Source organism: Myodes glareolus, chromosome 7 (assembly GCF_982192425.1).
Source record: "Myodes glareolus chromosome 7, mMyoGla1.1, whole genome shotgun sequence".
Taxonomy (NCBI): domain Eukaryota; kingdom Metazoa; phylum Chordata; class Mammalia; order Rodentia; family Cricetidae; genus Myodes; species Myodes glareolus.
In genome coordinates this window covers 4,720,841-4,741,940 of record NC_142032.1, presented here as the reverse complement: position 1 = coordinate 4,741,940, position 21,100 = coordinate 4,720,841, and the positions used below count along the sequence as shown (strand labels likewise).

The 21,100-nt window shown below is 51.5% G+C and overlaps 1 protein-coding gene across 3 annotated transcripts in view; it reads right to left on the bottom strand.

The window, feature by feature from the left end:
- Afap1l2 (actin filament associated protein 1 like 2) overlaps positions 1-21,100 on the bottom strand; it is a 105,334-nt gene that overhangs the window by 9,469 nt on the left and 74,765 nt on the right. For 2 of the 3 annotated variants that reach the window (XM_087907740.1, XM_087907741.1), the window contains 8 exons: positions 17,018-17,108; positions 13,903-13,986; positions 10,462-10,667; positions 8,778-8,957; positions 5,739-5,828; positions 3,818-3,902; positions 3,247-3,351; positions 522-733 (listed from right to left, as the gene is read on the bottom strand). In XM_087907740.1, coding sequence (XP_087763866.1) covers positions 522-733; positions 3,247-3,351; positions 3,818-3,902; positions 5,739-5,828; positions 8,778-8,957; positions 10,462-10,667; positions 13,903-13,986; positions 17,018-17,108 — 1,053 coding nt within the window. The remainder of the gene's footprint in view (positions 1-521; positions 734-3,246; positions 3,352-3,817; positions 3,903-5,738; positions 5,829-8,777; positions 8,958-10,461; positions 10,668-13,902; positions 13,987-17,017; positions 17,109-21,100) is intronic. The other variant, XM_087907742.1, reaches the window with a different exon arrangement.

The following is a 21,100-nucleotide window of genomic DNA, read 5'->3' as shown; positions in this document are numbered from 1 at the left end:
GTGCATGCCCTTAATTCCAGAACTAGAGAGGATTGTAAAACAGGAGGAGACAGCCCTCAGTCTCTGTCCCATTCTGAGATTCTTGGAGGTAGGATCGCTGTTTTGGTCTGAGGTAGAGGCAAGAGCCAGTGATTCGCTGGTTTGCTTTTCTGACCTTTAGGTTGGATCCCAATTTCTGTCTCTGCGTTTTCATTAATCGTGCTATAGGCATGCAAAGTAAACATCACTCCTTTGACTGTCAGAAGCCTCTCTGGCATCTGTGGGAGCTAAAAGTACCCCCTCATTGCCCTAAATGCAGGAAGCCGCCCATGGTCCTAACCCTGTAACAAAGTCACCTACCCTGAGGTCTGAACAAGAATGGAAATTTTAAAAAAATGCAAACAACAATAGGTATGAAGGTAAAAATAGCATGAAGCCACACTGATTCTTTCTCAGTGGGATCACGGTCCTCGGTAGGTCCGCTGACAGCAGAGACTGCCCACCCTTGGCTGTCCTTCCTGCCTGCCCCACACCCAATGTACCTCAAGCTTGGCCAGCTCCTCGCCATTGTGGAGGATGCGGAAGGAATACAGGTGGTCGGGGCAGGGGTCTGGAACCACTTCACAGCCCACCAAGCTGAGGGGCTGCTGGGCCACCTTGTTCCGGTTCCGGTCCTGGTAGAAGTGCAGGTGGCTGTCTCTAATGAAGCACCAACGTGACTTCCACTGGCTGCTGACCAGCACATTCAGGTAGCCTGCAGGAGGATACGTAGACAGGAGGTGAGGCCACAGGAGGGGACAAGTCCTCCAGCAAGGGGTGCTTTTCACCGGGGATGTGGCTGCAGGGGTGGTGTGGGAGGTCCTTCTGTCTATGTGTTACTTTTAAGGAATAAAGAAACTGCCTTAGCCTGTTGATAGGGCAGAACTTAGGTAGGAGGGGAAAACTGGACTGAATGCTGGGAGAAGGAAGGTGGAAAGAGAGACGCCATGGAGCCTCCAGAGACAGACGCTGGGAATTTTACCCAGTAAGCCACTGTCATGTGGTGATATACAGATTAATAGAAATGGGTTAATTAATATGTAAGAGTTAGCTAATAAGAAGCTAGAGCTAATGGGCCAAGCAGTGATTTAAATAATACAGTTTCTGTGTGGTTATTTTGGTTCTGGGTGGCCAGGACAAACAAGCAGCCTCCTTCCAACACAGGGGAACCTAGAAAAACCACAGTATCTAGGGAAGGCACAGTCATCGGGCCTCTTTGAAGGTCTCCTGTTTCAGAACTTGTCATGTCATCGTTGAGGCTGTGACTCTCAGACTACATTGCTTTCTTCCTTTGGGTAAATAGGCCTACTGAGGCAGGGCAGCACAATCGTCTTGGTTCTTGGCACAAGTGTGGTCAGAAGAATGTGAGATTTGTCCTCCATAGTAGGACTGGTGAGGACACGTGGAGGATGAAGGTTCCCCCACAAGACCTCATCTTCAGGCCCCCCTATGTTTCGGCAGGCAGCCCCTAATTCCTGTACTCAGGCCAAACCTTCTGGTTGCAGAGTCTGTTGCTGCTTCTGTTTCCCAGCTCCCTGGATATTTGCTCCAGTCTCCACCCACAGTGTCTGGCCGTTCTCTTTCCTCCTGAGCAGGTGTGTCCACCCTTCTCCAGCCCTGACTCAGTCTACCTTCAGTTAGACAGTCCAGTGTCTAGTGCAGTGAAACTCTGCTTCCATGCTGACCTGCGCTGGGCACATGCGCCTCTCCAGAAACTGCAGCAGCTCCTCTGCAGAACCCAGCTCTGCAGAACCCAGCTCTGCAGCCTGTAGCCTTCTGACCAGGGACCCCGCTACCCTGTAGCGCACAGAAGCTACCAGAAGCAGGGCGCACCTAGGATGCTATCCTTTCTCACTCATGGATGGTTGTGTGTATGTGTTCAGCTTCTCAGGAGAGAACGGCCTTTCCCCCTTCCCTTCCGAAGGAGGTTTATTGAGTGCTATCACACACCAGCGAAGCCTTGTCTCTGGGGCAACAAAGATGAGGAAAACCTTGCTTCTAGGTCTCTACACCTGTATGGGACAGGCTGCCTTCTCGCTGAGCCTCACCTCACATGCACAGGCTTATGAAATAATAGGTCTTCTGCAGTCTCAGTGATTGGCAGCTGCTCTGGGCCCTAGCCAGATAACTAGGCAGGAGAAGATGGTAGACGGCCACCCTCTGGCCCCACCCACAGTTGGTCATGTGGCAGGTAGTGGGGATCATGTCTATCTCTACACCGCAACGTGGAAGGGAGAGAGACTAAAACCTGAGCTCTTCACAGAGGCTGCTGTGGCCATCACGGCTCTGTAACAATAAGAATTTACACCAAGTGAAGTCACAGGTTAGTCCCCGAGCACCTGTGTCCTCACCACCATGCCCCAGCCATAGGAAGAACACAAAACAGCTGGTCACATCTCAGACAGTGATGCTTTGGGACCAGGCTCCCAGGATGTGCACTGCTTCCTAAGGGTGCGGTGACAGGCAGAACCAGGCCACTTCCCAACCAGGGAAGCCTCTGGAGCCTCAGCTGGCCTCAAAGCCTCAATCTATGAGAACTGGAGAGGGACAGAGAAAATGACCGGAGGTGAGCAGTAATGGCCTCCAAGCCACAGAGAGGGCTGCAGCCAGAAGCTCCAGCCTGGGAATTAAGGTATTTCACACCAGGATAATTTTTTAGGACTGGCCTGTCTCCCTCCGGACTTCAGTTTCTCCAAGCGTGAGTAAGAGGAGAGAACTTGGAGGAACCTGCCAGCGCCCACACCTGCCCTCTGAGCCTGCCACTTGGGCTTCGCCAACAGCTCTCACCCGTCCCTATCACAGAGGGTTTTCTCCAGTTCTCAGGCAGTTCAACCTACTTAACTCCCACCCACCCTCCAAGGTCAGGTCCATGAAGCCATCCCTGGTCACAGGGCATGAATCCTGGTGACTATGAAGATGGTCCCATGTGTGTTCAGGTGAAGGACACTGCCTGCCACAGCCCACAGCAAACAAACAGTATGCTTAAGGGAACACCGAGATGGCACCAAGCACCTATCGCTCTCTTCCTCAAAGACCCAACCCTGTATCAGGACAGAACCTGGTGAAGCATAAAGAACCACCCACAGGGAAGACAAACCCAAACCCCAGCTTTGTGTGCTCTCTGACCAGCCCCAGAATCCTCTGCCTTCTCTGTTAGGGCTCGCCATCTAAGACAGGCACCACCACAGTGAAGAAGCCCAGGGTCCTGGTGGTCGCCATGGGTCTTACTTGATGTCTCGAGAGATCTCTCTGGGGGCTCCAGCGAGGTGGACTTCTTCCTGCCCAGGTTCATCAGGTTGCTCAGTTTGAGGCCAGCAGAACACTTCTTCTTGACTGTCACGACCAGAGAGAAAGCTGTCAGTGTTGGGCACAGCCTACCCGTATGCAAACCTTCCCCTCTCATCCCGCCCAGCCCACACACACTCGTGTGCACACACATGCATGGGTGGACATGCACGTAGACATCCTCCCCACACGAGGATCGACAGGCCAAGTCAGCTATTCCCAAAGTCATGCACGCATGGGGATACACAAGTGTCTCAGTGTAGGTGAACCCTGGGAATCTTTAGACAGCATGGCCTCAAAGACATCTGAAATAGGACTGGAAAATAGAGCTGGAGGAGGTTCTCACTCCCCCAGCCTGTGGCAAAACTTAACTTTGGTTTGGCTCTCTCTCCTTTTGTTCTTTTTATATTAGAATCGGCTACTGCCAAAACAACTAGGGTTGAGCCAGTCAGGTCTCACACCCGGACGACCATTGCCTTCTAACTCATGAGGGAGAGGGTCATAGCCTGCTTACCGTCTTTGGTCTCTGGGACCTCAGGGTGGCCATCAATGGAGCTCCCATACTCCGAAGCCGGCAGGTACTTCTCAGCTATATCTGGCTGTGGACAACAAAGAGATGGACAGGGGTCACTCACTGGGAACTGAGGACTGGAAAACTAACATTTAAAGGGAAATAGATGGCTCTTGTGAACATGCTGGAGACGGTGCAACCAAACCTCTTCCAGCCAGCACTGAGGTCACTGGTGGGACACTGGCCAGGCTGCCTTTTGGGGCTCTCTGGAGTATCTACCGTCATCCTTCTTCCTAAGAGCCACATTCCACCATCCTCAAGGTACCTCCCCTGCCATCCTGTTTGCAAGTGCTCCAAATGCCTGTGGACCTGATATGACAGTGGGCCATGGCCAGCGGGAAGCTGGACCTGCAGGGAGGACTGTCATCCTCAAACAGGGGGAAGGGAACCCAAACTCATTCCTGTTGGCAGTCAAACAGTGAGTGAGACCCCAAAGACACCCCTTGCTGAGCTGTAGGGCTTTCCATGTGGCCTTCAGCCTTTCAGAGAATAAAGCGCCTCCCCTCCTCTTCTTCCTTCTCCTTGCTTAAGTGTTATGTGTACCCTTCTTGTTTTCTGCCCTGCCAGAGCTAGCGACACAAGCTGAGACAACCGTGCCCTTGTGACTGTTGTGTGCTCCCTGCCTGAGACAACCGTGCCCCTGTGACTGTTGTGTGCTCCCTGCCTGAGACAACCGTGCCCCTCTGACTGTTGTGTGCCTCCTGAGACAACTGTGACTGTTGTGTGCTCCCTGCCTGAGACAACCGTGCCCCTGTGACTGTCGTGTGTCTCCTGCCTGAGACAACCATGTCCCTGTGACTGTTGTGTGCTCCCTGCCTGAGACAACCATGCCCGTGACTGTTGTGTGCCTCCTGCCTGAGAAAACCATGCCCCTGTGACTGTTGTGTACCTCCTGCCTGAGACAACCATGCCCGTGACTGTTGTGTACCTCCTGCCTGAGACAACTGTGCCCATGTGACTGTTGTGTGCTTCCTGCCTGAGATAACTGTGCCGTGACTGTTGCGTGCCTCCTGCCTTTTGACACTTAGGAATAGGAAGGTTGACCCACAGCTGGTTCCACTTAGTCCAGCTTCCTTGATCCTTAAAACCAAAGTTCCCCAGAGTGCTGTGCCAGGCAGCCCTGGAGCCATTGGCTGGGTCCACATAGTGATGACTCCACCTGGAGGCAAGGGGCTGGTGAGTGGGCAGCCTCAGGCTTGCACAATAAATCTCCAGCTTATTATTAGAATATAGACTAATTTGCAAGAGCCAAATTGCAAGATCAGCCTAGATTCCATCCACAGATGATTAAAGGGAGGGTGGCCCCAAAACATCATGGAGTTTTATTCAACCATGAAGAAGAATGCAATTGCGTAACTTACAGAAGAAAATGAATACAGTTGGAGATTGTCACACGGAGAAAAATAATCAGACTCAGACAAATACTGCATGGGTCCCTCAGTTCTATACAGATACATAAAATAATTTATATATGCCATGGGAATGACAGCAGCGCTGTGGGGGCGGGGGAGTCAAGGGGACGAGCGGATGGAGATGCCTGATGCACTTGTATGAACAAGTCACTGAAACCCATCCCTGTGTGCAATCAGCTTCGTCCATTAAAGTCTTACATAAAAAAGGAACATGGGGCAAAGTGATTTTTGTTTCAATAATGTTTCCCCGTCAACAGGACAACAGTGAGGTCTCCACACATTTCACCCGTGTTCCTGCCAAGCCCCCTTCCTGCTCTTACCCAAGCATTGTGTGTTTCTTATTAATTGGGCTGCAGTACAAGAACGAAAAGCGAGGCTTTTGATTTTAACTCTGAATTTTTACTAAGAAGGCACAGAATCAGACCTTCCCTCTGGGTGGGGTGGAGCCTTACTTTCTGACAGTTCAAGCGCTGGGCATCTGGTGTGTACTGGTTTCCCTCTGCGGCTCCTTCGTAAGGCAGGCCACTCACTTCCTGGATGACCTGGATTGGAGAAGCACTGTGATAGTCATGGTCCTTGCATGGCCCTGCTGCCTGGCCCTCAGGGCAGGGTGACGTGGGGCCTCAAGGGAGACAGAACCTCCAAGAACAGAAACACCTGTGCCCTGACTGCAGCCCCCAAGTGTTCTGAGGACACGGTTGTCCACTCATACACTCCCCACAGGAACCCCCTGATCTGGGGTGCAGGTACCTCTGCATCCCTGGATGCTATGGTCTCCCTACTGCCACCATGAGGGTAAGGGCTCTGTCCTGTTTGAGTGTCATGAGTTGTAAGTGTACACTTGTTGATGCTTCCCTGACTTTCTAGGTCTGTGGGCTCCACACTGTTTGGAAGCAGGCTTGGATACTGCTTTCATCTGATATAAGCTCTGTGGCCACCAGCCATGGACCACTTCAGCTGGTACTTGGTGCCTAGCCTGTGGACACACAGGTCACAGGTGGCCCTGACCTCACTAAGCAGTTCTGCATTCCACTTCTGAGCCCAGGACCACCTAGGAGATTCCCAGAGGGGTAAGACAGTGAAGAAGACAGATGTGTGCATGCATAGGTGTGCGCACCCACATCCACACTCACACACCCCTTACAGTAACCCTTTGGAAGCAGTGAGAGCAATTTCAAGGACCCTCCATTTTCAATCTCTGCCTACAGCAGTCTGTGGGAGTGAGTTTGAAATTAGAGGCGGCAAAGAATTGGAAGCAGGGCTCTGTGGATGGGGAGACAAGGGTTTCTCACATCCCAGCCTGTCTCCAGCTAGGAGCTCAGATCCACGAAGACTATGCAGCCTTTCCTAGTAGGAAGGCAGGTCCTCGAATCAGCAACCTAGTCATGGGACCCCAGTGTAGCCTCAGTCACTGCTTCGGCAACATTAGACAACGTAGCTGGGAGGGCTCCGTGTGAAGTACCGCGTACAGGTCAGGTGCTGCACCATCATCCCTGTCCTTACTAGCATAGACCAGAATACACGGAGGTCCTGCTTGGGAAGGGAGTTGACCTGCTGTGCTGCAGGCATGGGCAGCTTCCTGCAGCCAGGCAACCTCTGCACTCATCTGCAGGGAGGAGAGAGTTTCTCTGTGCATCTCAGACACAGAGCTGCTGTCGTCTGCACAGGGCTCTTGTCTTTGAAGCCTCCAGCAAGAGCTGTAGGGCCAGGCAGAGAGGACGAGCATCCAGGGAAGGATAGGCAGGGCTGAGCAGACAGAGGAACAGTCCTGGGAAGGAAACACAGGAGCAGTGCACAGGCGCATATCTCTGTACACGGACATGCTCATAAACATGTATGGAGTGTCTAGGGTGTATGTGTGCACACACATGAGTACCTGTGTGGACTTACAAGGATGAGGATGGGCAGGACTGCCAGAAAAAGGGAGAGCTGGGCAAGAGAAAGGAGTTCAACTAGCAACGCAGCCCTGGGTCCTAGGAATACCACAGAGCCAGCCCAACCCCTTGTATTCCTCTGGGCTTCATCTGGCCAAGTGTCCTGCACTTGGTACACACTGCACCCAGTGCTGAGCACTTACATGCATTAAAACACAGCTTAAGATCACTTCACACGCACACACATAACACACATACAACACATGTGCTTGCGCGCATGCCAGGCTTTACTTTCCAGAGTCAAATCATCACTCAGAAAACCTCCAAATCCTCCAACCCGCACACATGTCTATACAGCGGCCTCTCTGTTCTACACGACCGTCTACAAGCACCTGAAACTCCTTCAGGAAGGACTAAAGCGCATGTCAGTCCCTCCTAGGAGACTGGCTTGGCCAGACTTCTCAGAACATTTAGTGGTTTTCACCAAAACTACTTGTCAGCTGGGCAGCAGTGGTGCATGCCTTTAATTGCCTTTAATCCCAGCAATCTGAGGGCAGAGGCGGAAGGATCTCGGTGAGTTCGAGACCAGCCTGGTCTACAGAGCTAGTTCAGAACAGCCAAGGCTACACAAAGAAACCCTGACTTGGTAAAAACAAAACCAACAACAAAATAGAAACAAAAAAAACATCTTGTCAGCTTCAAACCTGGTGTACTCAGCACACGGGGTTGCCGGTACCTGGGTAGCTACCATTTTCAGTCATGTTTTAATGACGCACTTCAGGTCCTTTTCTGACAGGCTTATGGTGATGACTATACTCAGCCAGGAGGGGTGGGGTGGTGGATACAACACCACAAATAGCCACTTATGGGCACGATGGTGGAACATGTGGCAGGAGGGAGGGGGAGGGTGGTCCCAGATCTCACTGCAATGACCAGGGGCCCTGGAGGTCTCTGAGACCTTGCTGAACTGTGAGTGTGAGTCTTGTCTTGCTGCAAACAGCTTCTGGATTCACCAGGCTCACCACCTTTAATTAGGCAGGAAGTCCCTCCCCCAGGTACCTCCTCATTACAGCTAGAGTACACAACGGCAGAGCTGCTAAGATACATCTAAGGCGGCAAGAATCACAATGCTGTGTAGACAGGCCCAAATCCACAGTTTAACTGCAACTCATTAACCAGGTGACAGCTACCTCTGTCCTCTGAACCTTCATCTCCAGTCCCATAAAACAGGCTCGTCAAGCCTGCCCAGCTGCACCCACGGTTAAACCTGCTCCAAGCCCACAGTCCATGCGGGTCCTTCACAGATGAAGCAGACACCCACTGCCCTTCCTCATGGAAGAATGTGATGCCTCGTCAGAAGGAAGACTGCAAAGAGATTCCAACTACAGCCATTCCCAGCTTCTAAGGATTCTGACTGAGCAGTGGAACTCTGTATCTGGTCCACGACGTTGATCATTAATACCCAGGATGCTAGAAGCTCTGAGCACCTGAAGGATCATAGACTCTGTCTACTCTCGACCACAGCATCTGCCCCTTTGGAAGAAGCTGGGGGCCAGCTCCCCAGAATTCACTTGAGCAGTGGAGGAAGCAGCTGGCTGCCTCGTGCATTCTCCTTACCCGAAGCCACTGCTCGGCTTGGTCCTTGCTCTGCAGGCCCAGCACAATCACGTCAGCATTCATCGGCATGATCTTCAGCTTGTGCTCCTGCTTCCGCACGTGTTTCTCCTTGTGCACCACGCTGCTCCCCAGCAGGTTCACGTCCAGCTGAGGGCTGTGATCTTTGGATGATTTGTAACACTGGAATAAAGATGAAAAAGACGCTACTTTCCTGGGGCACAGGGGTGGATTCCGCAAAGGAGAGGCCCTTGAACGCTGAAGTGCGCTCCTATCCTTCATGAGCCTGACCATGTCCCCAGTCCCCAATCCCCAAGCCATAGGGCTGGATGCCCCGAGGCAGGCTGTGGGCTGGGGCTTTACCCTCCATCAGACTCTCTGTCTGTCTGTCTGTCTTTCCTTCAAGCTTCCTTCTTCCCGATATTGATCAGGGATGCTCCAGGACCTGAATCACCCAAACAGTTCTCCATTGCTCTGGCCTCGGAGAAGGGGGTTACTCATGTGTCAGTCTGCTCACTGGTGGATCACAGTGATATACAATAGCTTCACAAGGTCACTTCCCTTAATGACTGTTGTCTGGCTTGTGTAAGAACCTATGATGCTCACACTGTAATGGCCTCACTTGAGGACATATTTCTCAGAATGTGCCACCCACCAAGCGGCATATGACTGACTCTGTCTCCCGTAGATAGAGGTCCCTTCTCCACAGTGACAAATCTCAGTGATTTCTGCCTTTCTGCATTGCCTTAGCTGCCCCAGCAAAAGATCCATCAGGCATGAAAAGCAAACTTATGGTCTGCCTTGCCAGATACTAGAACTCAAAGGAAGGGACTGTTGCCCTTTACCAGGGAAGATAAGCTGCCTTTCAGTATCTCATTGCAAAATGGAGGTCCTCACGGGACAGCTAGCGAAACCACCCAAAATAACAAAATGACATCTGGAGTGAGCCGGACATATGTGGCCAGAGGGAAGGTATGTGTAAAGACCTGGTGAAACTTCAGGTCAGGACACAAAGCTGCCACCATTTGCTCTGTTTTGAGGTAGAGTCCCTGCTGTGATGCCCAGGCTGACCTTGAGTTCCGAAACTCAAATCACGGCCGACCAACCACACCTAGTTCAGAGCCTTAAAGTTTTTATTTAAACTACCAGGAAATGGTACTATTGTCAGAGTCAAGTCTGGTTCCTCTGCAGGTTTGGGCTTAGAATAAAGAGGTGGCGCTAAGTCTTGTAGCTCTTGGGATGGTTCCAACAATCCTCAGGTTGTTCAGACCAAAACAGTAGCCCCAGATGGAGCTGGGCTGAGGGAGCCACTTGGTTTGCACACCATCAGGTTAGAAGAACCGAGAGAGAGAGAGAGAGAGAGAGAGAGAGAGAGAGAGAGAGAGAGAGAAACAGCAACAAGGAGACCACTGTGGCGGCAAGTGACCATTATCTCAGTACTGCCTGGAGACTGCGTCAAGAGAATGACGAGTTCAAGACCTGCCTGGGTTACACGGTGAGACCCTGCCTCCACCCCTCCCTAAAATAAGCAGGGTGCAAGTGACAGGGATGAGCGGTCTTCCTGCTTTGACAGCTGTGAGAGAAAGGTGAAGCTCTCCTGATGTCAAACGCTCTACCCACAACGTCATATCAGAAAGCACCCCCTCTCCCACCCCTCCCGACCCCAGAAAGGAAGATGAGGACTGACCAAGAGCCTGGTGTCCCTGATCACACAGAGCTGCTTGGCCCACTGGCCCAGCCACTTCTTGCGCCACAGGAAGGCACAGATGCGGGCGTCACGCATCAGCTCAATGCTGGCCTCAGGCGAGGGCCACTGGTAGAGAGCTGCCTTGCCTTTGCTGTTCTCCTCTTCATCATAGGACTCGTAGGAGCTGCTCACGGCCTCTCCGTCCTCTGCAAGAAAGACCCGCCCAGTCAGTCAGAGCCCAGCTGGGCAAGAGGATCAGCACACAAGAAACACTCCAGAGAGTCACAAGCAGGAGCAGCTGGGGACCCTGGGCTGCCATCCACCTGGCCCTCCCATCCTTGACTCTCCACCCACACCCACTGGAAGGAACTTCTCAGATGCTGACTCAGACCACAGAGCACATTTCCCTGCCCAAATCCTATCTGCATGGATCCCTGACAAGGCTGATGAGCTGCAGCTGCCCTGCCGATGAACCGCGTGCTTGCCCTATGGGCCTCTGGCGCCTTAGCCAGGGGTTCCAGGTTCCAGGCTGGGTCTAGCTCTGCTCCAGGTCTGGGAGGAGCCTGCCTCCTCAGGAGGGAAAAAAGAAAAGAAAAGGAGGCCATATAAACCAGAGTAGGAAAGAGGCTGTCTTCCTTGTTTAGGGTGTGGTCATGCACACCTTTAATCTCAGCACTGGGGAAGCAAAGGCAGGCAGATCTCTGAGTTCCAGGCCATCTTGGTCTACATATTAAGGCCCAATCTAAGAGGAAAAACAACAATGACAAGAGCAATGTGCTGGGTCCTGGTCAGAGCCTCTTTTAACATACCTGCCAGGTCTCCAGGCCAGCGCCCTCTTCTCCTGAGACCAGCCCCCAGCACCTTACCTGGGCTCTGTCTTACAGCTTCTCCTACTGCCGGCCAGAGGCCACTTTACATTCTATCTTAAAGAATCCTTCAGCCCAGCACAGTAGAAACTGCGTGATTGGCTGCATGCTTCCACCATGTCCTTCCAAGTCTAGTTCATATCCCTACTGTTCTGCAAGCGTGGTACTCTTCTCCAGCCTTACCACTGTGATAAAGGCCAGTGAAACCATGTGAAAAAGTCAGTTTACCTCCTACCCATGCATCTATTCATGCAGGCATACATGCATGCATTTATCCATCCACTGATGTATCCAGCCATCCATGCATCCACCCATCCATGTATGCATCATCTATATATCAGTATATCCATCTACCCATCCTTTAAAAAGTATTATGGAAAAGAAAAGGGGACTCTGGATTCCCATATCAGTCCCTGTCTAGTGATCTTGAAACTCTACCCGAATCCCCAGTGGACGAGGAGCCCAATATTCTCCCATTGCTAGACACTCCTCTCTACTCAGAAAAACAGCCCTAATTGCTCCTTCTCTGTGCCCTCATACAGCAGTTTCTGGTCTGTCCCTGAGGTAGACTGAGCAACAGCTCCTCCATCCCTTGACTCGCTTCAAGAGACAAGTCAAGGGGCCCCATTTTATCTTATTAGCTGGGTTCCTGCATATTAGTTAAACAGAGTTGCAATTAAATTAGAACATAGATAGGAAAGAGGCCTGGGGCTACTGTGCACTTGTTCTAGTCATTGTGCCTAAGAACTAAGTTAACTTTGTTTCACTATTTCTAAGATTAACACTTTAAATATTTCCATAACAGTTTCCTTTCAAAGCAGTATGGTGCTGCTCATCTTCCTGGCTTACCAAATACACATAAAACAAAAGAATAACCAGTTCATAATTCATACCTGCTATATCTATTAAATGTAGAAATATGGAAAATCATGACACTTCCCAGAGGGGCACCCTAAACTCTTGTGCTTCTGTAGTACTGTGAACTCACACAAACCTCTCAGAAAGCTGCTTGGCTGCCCATTGTTTTGAGTCATAGGGCACACATACTTTCCAACCCAATAATCCCGGTCCTGGGAGCTTATCCTGGGAAACTAACTTTCAAAAAAAAAAAAAAAAAAAAAAAGGAGGAGGAGGAGGAGGAGGAGGAGAGACCAGCAAGATGATCTACTGGGCAAGGGTACTTGCTGCTGAGCTTGGCATCTGACCTCCACACATGTGCCGTGATATGTGCACGCCCCCACCTGCTACACCTCATTCTTAAAGAGATAAGTAAATGTAAAAATTAAAAGAGGAGGAAGGTTGAGGTTGAGCTCTTGCCTAACCTGCAAAAGGCCCTCAGCTAGATCCCAGCACCAAAATAAATAACTCTTTAAAAAGAGAAAGAAGGGACATTCCAGCATTAACATATCCACCGGAGTGTTGCTTAGTAGCTGGCAGCAGGGGGCTGCCTAAGTCAGTATGATTTCATCAACTTGGAAGCATTCATGTACCCATAATCAATTAAAGCCCTGAAAACGAGTCTGCAATTCGGTGAACTCCCTATGAGAAGAGGGCAGAGGGAGGCAGAACTGCAAGCACACATGCAGACAGACCCCAAGGCAACAGAGACCTCAGGTATGCATGCTGACAGACCACAAGGCAACAGAGACCTCAGGTACGCATGCAGATAGACCACAAGGCAACAGAGACCTCAGGTAAACATGCAGATAGACCAAAAGGCAACAGAGAACTCAGGTACTCATACAGCTAGACACAAGGCAACAGAGAACTCAGAGGGGTTGATTGGAGAGGGAGATGGTGGGGCCGGGGGACTTAGGGGAAGTTTCCTGAGTTCTCAGCATTGTAGCACCTGTAAAAGGGAAATGAGAAGAATGACCCGTGTCACTGGGGTTTTTCCTTCCAGAGCCAGTACGAGCCAGGAGAGGCTGCAGAGCCAGGTGTGAATGCCCTGGTTTTGTCCCCAGTGCCCAGTGTGTGCTTCTGAGATGGCCCTGCATGCCTGGTGGGGAGCTCTGATGGTGTGCGGTCCCCAGAGGCTAGCTGAGACAAAACAGCTAATCCTAGTATCAGGAATAGCTTGGGAATTGTGAGGGCAGATGTATTGCTATTGTGTTCCTAAGGAAAGACAGCAGGCCCTCATTAATGTTGAATTTTTCTTAAAGCAGATTCTTTAAAGCAGGGGTGTGAAGTGAGGAGGGATGAGAGGCACCAGATAGTCCTGACCAGGATGCAGTTCTCTGTTCTGTGAGAGTCCCCAGGAGCCAAGGGTTGATCACCATGTGGGCTACAAGTCTTGTATCCATGTTTCCTGGTTCTACGGTTGCAGCTTTATGGAAGGCAGAGTGTGCCCCAGGGAGGGCTTTACAGAAGGCAGAGTGTGTGGTAGGCGGGGCTTTACGGAAGGCAGAGTAACACAATAATACGCTCACTGGGCAGGAAAAGTGTACGACTATGTGCGTGCAGGACCAGCCATGGGGAGAGGAAGAAGGCAGTGGCCTCCTGGGGCATGCACCTATCTCAGAACACGTAACAAGCAAGAAACCACAGGCACTCCAACTCTGAGGACAAGCAGTACCCAAGGTGATCGTGGCATAAATGACTCCTTCAGACAACTGTGCCGATCTGGGGTCTCCAGTGAGGGGATACGATCCATAGTGACCTGAAGGATTGATATTCAACAGCACAGACAGAGAAGATAGAGAGAGGGGGAGGAGGGAGGAGGAGAAGGATGGGGAGGGAGAACGGATAAGGAGAGAGGCATAGTCAAGCACAGAGACAAGATAGGATGTCGCATGAAGCTGCCTATACTAGTTCTCAACCTGTGAATTGCAACCCCTTTGGGGGCCGAACAATCCTTTCACAGGGCTGGCCTAAGACCGTTTGCATATCAGATATTTACATTCATAACAGTAGCAAAATTGCAGCTCTGAAGCAGCAATGAAAATGATTGTATGGTTGGGGGTCACCACAACATGAGGAACTGTGTTAAAGGGTCACAGCGTCAGGAAGGCTGAGAACCACTGCTCTAGAGGCTGCTCACTGCTGTCCCCTCTGAGGTGCCGACTCCTCAGGAGAGGCTAAGGATGGCAATTACTAGCTCCATTCACATCCAGAGGTCACGGTTGGTCGTCAACAGTGACATGTGGCCAGAGTGGAGTGTGTCATGTCTGAGATGTACTTTTAAGAAACAGACAGGTATTTCCCACTCTCTCTCTTTACAGAGGATGCTTTGGTCCTGGAGGATGGCTGAGTCAACATGAGATGCACCTGAGTCCCCAAATTACACAGGCTCAGAAGTGCCACACTGCTCAGAGTAGAAACCAACGCCAGGGAGTTATGGGTTACAGCCGCTGGTATTTCCCCAGCATGACGCATCAGAATGAAGAACCTGATATCACAGGCAGAGAGGGACCTTAGTGTCTCCAGCACAAACCTTAGCACACTCAGCACTTGCTCAGGGAGCAGATCCTGGCTCAGTGGGACAGCGCCAGGACACTGGTGATGAAGCAGGACAGGAGTCCCAGCATCCGGCCTTGTCAAAGAAGCCGGTACAATCCTGTTGGTCAGCCAGCTGGAGAAACACCTACGCTTGGTGCTCCTTCCTCTTACTGTGACCAGGTCACTCTCTCTAGCAGATAAGGGGACAGCAGGCTCCCACCACCTGCTTCCCTAGCCCACTTCACCTGGAGAGTTCAAATGACACAGTGAGCTGCCCCAGGCCAGGTGGTAACCAGCAGGGATGCACAGGTGTGAGGCAAACACCAGCAGGCCGGGGGTTTCTGGCCACTTGTTTGTGTGCAGGTGAAGCATCTGCGCCCGTGTGTTTAGGAGACAGGTTCTGGCTGGCAGGGGCCACACCCAAGAGGGGAGATGGCTCAGGATACACGGAGGTGCTCACTAGGTGAGTCACGGTTTCTACCTTCGGGATGCAGCCAGACAGCATTGCCACACCCTCGGTTGGCTTGGGTCTGAAATCACAGCCTGGCTGGGACTCGCCAGCACTAGCTCAGTGGGCTGAAGAGAAGCTCGTCTGCCCACAACGCCAACCACTTATAATATCTTCGGTCCCAACAAGCCCTCACCTCCCACACAGTTCCTGGGAATGGGGGCCACAGGCAAGTGAGGAGAAAGAGAAAAGCAAGTGTCAAGTTCCAGGTCCCATCTCAGTCTAGCCCTGTTGTTGAAGCAACGCACAAGGCCCTGCTTCACCCAGGTTCGCTCCCATCACCAGGCACCCACGCTCACCTTTGACCTTGGCAAAGTGCTGCAAAGACTGCAAACCTTCCTCCCACAGGAGGAGTAAGGAAGACTTGAGAAGATGCTAATCTTGATGCTCTGCCCCACAGAGGCCACTTGTCAAAGGCTTGTCCCCAGTGTGGTGTTACTGAGAGAACGCTCTGGACCACTAAGAATCTTTGGGGCTGGAGAGCCGGCTCAGCGGTTAGGCATGCTTGTTTTCACAGAGGGCCCAGGTGTGGTTCTAATCACCCACGTGGCTCCTCACAACTCTGGACCTCCAGTTCCAGAGGCTCTGAAGCCCCTTCTGGCCTCCTTGGGCACTAGACATAGCATGATTGATATATATATATCAATGCATATATATATATATATATATGTATATATAGAGGCACACACTTATACAGATAAAAATAAATGATTTTCTTAAAAAGAAAGCTCTAATAAAAGAGTAGAGGCTTTGTGAGAGGTCCTAGGTATTGGGGTATCCTCAAAGGGGTCACAGGAGCCCTCCCTAACCTGCTTTTGTTTGGTGGCTTTGAGGTAAGCAAGTTGCACATGCCCCCCTACCACAACGTCCCCTGACAGCTCTCAAAGCAGCCTATAGCAGTGTGCCTGCCCTATCTTGAAGAAGAGCCTTCAAAACTTTGGGCCTAAACAAGCCTTCCACCCTTCTAGGTTAATCCTCTTAGGTATTTCACAACAGTGAGGAAAGGGGCAATGTCAGGCTGAGGACCCTGACTGGGAAGAACGGGATTCTAGCTCCCACCATGGCCAGCGGCCCCTTTGTATATTCCTTATCACAGTCCCCCGACTCACCTGGCCCTGCCATAGTGGCCTCCTTGTTTGTCAAACACACCAAGGCATTCTCTGGCGAAAGGCTTTGCTCTCTGCCCAGAATTCTCTGTCTGCAGTTACCTGCTTGCTCCTGTTCCCCATAGCTTCAGACCCCAGCTGGAGGTCAGAGAGCCCTGCTAACCAAGTGCCTAGCTGCTTCCCTGCAGCACGCAGAGCCATCACTAAACACAGTCTGATTTATGTGTGGTCTGTGCTCTCTCTCCATATGAGTGTTCTCACCCTGCTGGGGTAGCATAGTAACTGGATCCAGAGAAAGAACATGAATGATTCCCTCAAACTCCGCCTGACCTCCACAGGCCCCTCAGCCATCACATCGCTCCTGCACCACCTCTCTGTGCTCGGTAAACAGCCAGGAAGGAGTCTGGAACCCCGTGGATACAGGAGGGGATCCCCAGATCCCCTCACAGGCAGGCAGGGTGTTGGACACTTCACACAGACCAAACACTGAACTCCGTATGGCCAGTTCTCAACTGAGGCCATTTCCTGTGTCAGGTCACTTTGCCCGAGGTGGGCCTGCCTGTCACCCGGTGATGAGTCAGCACCAGCCTGTAGATTATAGCAGACCCTCAGGGCCCTAGCCCCTGGGACATACATACCGATGATGGACGTGTCATATGGCTCAGCCTCTTCATAATAGCCCTCAGGAGACTCAATCTTTGGAACAGTGAGCTGCTTCCGCTCTGGAATCTGTAGCATAAACAGACAAAGCCAACAGCTTCAGATGGAGCACACTGGGAGTCACCATGGTCAAGCTTTCACCAGGGAAGAGGGAGGAAAATATGCCTGGTTGGACTCTCAGCAAGTTGACAGGAGATCAGGGTCTACCATGAGCTCTGCCCTGGGGGGATGTGATGGCCTCCAAGCCTTGCTTGTCTCCTCTCTAAGAAAGAATCATAGCAGGGCCATTTGGGGGTATATGAGTCAAAGTGTGAGAGGCTGTAGAGATGGCTCAGAGATCAGGAGTGCTTTCTGCACAGTCGTGTGGAGCAGAGCTGGGGTCCTAGGACCGTTATGATAAAGTTGGATGTCCTGCAGATGCCACAACACCTGCTTTGAGAAATCTGATGCCCTTTTTTTGGCTTCTGCATGTGTGCATTCTCTCTCTCCTCTCTCTCTCTCTCTGTGTGTGTGTGAGAGAGAGAGAGATAGAGAGACAGAGAGAGAGACAGAGAGAGAATATGAGAGATTTTCTTCATAAAACCCAAGAAGGTAGCTATAATTATTGAGGGGCCTCTATGAGCACAGAGTCTGAAGTCTGTGTGTAAAGGGCAACGGGTATGACCACCACGATCTCAGCTGAGGCAGGTCTACAGAATCCTGGGTCTAATATCTGTTTCCACCCCGCTGTGCTTGGCTTCATATCAATGGTGCCAGAGCAGGCATGAGGCAGGCTCTGCCCTACCCTTCTCCCTCCACAGCCACACGGGAAGGAGCAGGGTCATGAGGTCATATCCTAATGAGAGCAGGTACTGTGTCCACTGGCAGAGGTGGCTTCTCAGATGTGCCATGTCCCGTGGGCTGTCTCCCTCCTGAGGCCAGGCCTTGTATGCAGTAGGCAGGCAGGCACCCGGGAGTTGCTCGAGCTAACCTGGGCACAGTCTCTGCTCTATGTGGTCTCTGTCACCTGGCTGACTCTGCCAGCAGCCTGAGGAAGGGCAGCCTATGATACCAACTGTGGCTCCAAGTGCTGCCTCCTAGGGTCTGAGGGGAAGAGTTCTCCCCTGGACAGTAGTCTCGGGACTCACACATCTTAAATCGGCTACCAACCCCCCCACCAGAAGGAAGTAGGTCGTATCTGGAGGGACACTCTGGGCACCCAAAATTTGGCTCTGGGTCAAGAACTTGTTAGAACTGAACAAATGAGAGAGCAGACCCTCTGCCACAGGGTCAGGGCTCATTACCACAGGATCTGTGACTGGGGAGGCCACCTTGTTTAGGGGAGAATACCAGGCCTGGTTCTCAAGAGTCTCCCCAGAGTAGAATCTACTGTAGATGGATCATTTGAGGTGGCACAGGACTGTGTGAGGAACCCCAACAGTGGAGCATTCTAGCTATATGACAGTGAATATTGATCTGTCTAGACTGTAGTGTAAAAAGAAGCACAAATGTCTGTTACTTGGGGTCATGGAGGATTAAACTGTGCTAGGCAATATTAAGTTATCAGTAAGTGTGTGTTTTTACGGTCAAACAAAAACAAAAACATCAAAGTCCCATGCATATGTCCTATGATCTCAGAGACAGTGACTTATCAGCAGAGGTCAAAGGACAGAAAACCTAATGTTCCAGGGCTAAGAAGAAAGGACCACTGTGTTTGTGTGAGCATCATTAAGATGCAAAGATTGTGATTGTGGCAGATAGTCTTATGTCAACTTGATAGAAACTAGCAAACTAGTGTTATCTCAGAGGAGGGAAGCTCTACTGAGAAAAAGCTTCCATAAGATCTAGCTGTAGCGATTGATGGGGAGGGCCCAGCCCATCGTGGGTGGTGCTGTGCCTGGGCTGGTGGGTCTGGGTTCTGTAAGAAAGCAGGCTGAGCAAGCCATGGGAAGCAAGCCAGTAAGAAGCACTCCTCCGTGGCTGCTGTCAGCTCCTGCCTCCAGGTTCCTGCCCTGTTTGAGTGCCTGTCCCGATTCCCCTTGATGATGAACAGCGATGTGGAAGTGGGAGCCAAATAAACCCTTTCCTCCCCAACTTGCTTTTTGGTCATGGTGTTTCATCACAGCAATAGAAACCCCAACAAAGGCGGTGATCGTTAGCAGAGGACACAGAAGACATCGGATTTCAATGCTGAAATAATTAACCACCGGGAAAGACAAAGAAGAACCCTCCCTGAGCTGCAGAGTTTACCAAGGCCCATACTTCTGCTTGTTCTCCAAAGAGCCAACTAGCACATACTTTAGGGAACTGTTGCTTCTTAGGGAATCTTAGCTCAGCTACTTAATCCTGGGGGTCACAGTGTGGGGAAACCATCCACAGACCGTGCATGCTGAGGAAGTGTAGCTGGTGCAAGAAAATGATGCTAAACAAAGCAGGTAGCTGGTGGGGGACCAAAGAGCTGAGGGCTCTTGTGTACCAGACCCTAAGATGAGATGTAAAGATGAGGTGCAAAGATGAAGGGCGGCCCAGATGACCTGAGGCACTCGTGCATCCTTTCCTGGCAAGCACACTGTGGAAAGTTCTGGGGCCACAGCAAGTGGGCAGACCACTTCCCATACTGGCCATGGAAATGCCATTTCTGCTTCCCCCAGCAGAAAGCTCCCTTGAGATCGGTGCTAATGTCACGGTCAGGCCTCAAGTCAGGGGTGGGGTGGGGATGGTCTGCTTGTCAAGATGGAAAGTGGGGGCCAGCAAACATCTGTTTCTCTTGCAATGACCACAGCACCTGGCTGTGCACACTGCAGCCCGGAAAGACCTCAGCTGTCTGAGTCATGGTTCACACCCACAAGTTTGCTCCAGACCCCTGGCTGCCCTTCCCTGCTGCTTGGACCTGGTCTCCTCTGACTCTGTGGGGACTGAAGTGGTGACCTACTCACCAGAGATAAGTCAGGGCTCAGAGCTGACAAGCATCCCAAGCCAGGACAGAGACTGCCACCCTGGTCCAGACAGAGGCGCTGTGGGCCCAGCATTGCACTCTGATATTCTGGTGTCAGGAGAGGGAAGACAGAATCTCTGACTGAGAAAAGGAGGTCACTCCAGGCTCAGGCCCTGAGGTGGAATTGCCATGTGTCCTGCCTGGGAGGCCTAGGTGACAATGACTCTTGTGTTTCTGCCTCCTGACTCACCTGCTCCTGCTTCTCTGGAAACACTGGAATAAGATTTTCACTGTCAGGCAAAGTGAGCAGGAAGGTTTAGCGGCACAAGCATGAATACACATGTGTGGGCAGGAAAGAGAGGGCCTGGGTAGGGGAGTGGCCTTCCTCATGCCACATCTGGAAGCACCTAAGGGTGGTAGTGGGTGCCTAGGACAGAATTTGGAAGGCCTTGGACACTCCACACCCTTCTAGCAAAGAAAGTCCCTCTGGCGGGGGGGGGGGGGAACTTGCACAGTAAGGTCAACCGGGGCTACTAGAACTTTCTGCAGGTCTGCAGTCTGTCCACAGGACAATCACCACACCTCAGAAAGGCCCTTGAGACTTAGCAAGTCCTAGGAGGTGACATTTTCTCCACCTCCAGCACCCACGTTCTCTCAGAAGTGGCCCTGGAGCCGCCCCATACTGAGCAGTCCCATTACAGACAACACAGGAAGTAGCCAAGGGGATCATGTCTACCCGTCCTCTTCCTGCCCTTCAAACTCATACAAAGACCCCTCAAGTCTTCACCCTGGAGAATGGCATGAATCCCAGGGGCTTCCAGGTTTACTGTGACTGGGTTCTTTAGAACTGTGACCAAAGCCCAAACCCTGGGCTCTCTACACTACATTTGTAAAACGCAGATTTATAGACTACTTAGGACTCAATGCCAGGGGACTCTGCCTGGTGAATACATCTTCTCTCCAGGTGTTGACTCGGGAGCACTGGGCATGGAAGGTGGCATTTCTGATCAACAAAGCCATGGTGCCTGGGAGTCCCGGAACTCTTATCAGGGAACCACATCACAGAACCACCCATAGCTGGATAGGAGAGCTTTAGGAAGGTGTCTCCCCTATACCCCCAAAGCTCTGCTGTGCGAGGGGCATTGGG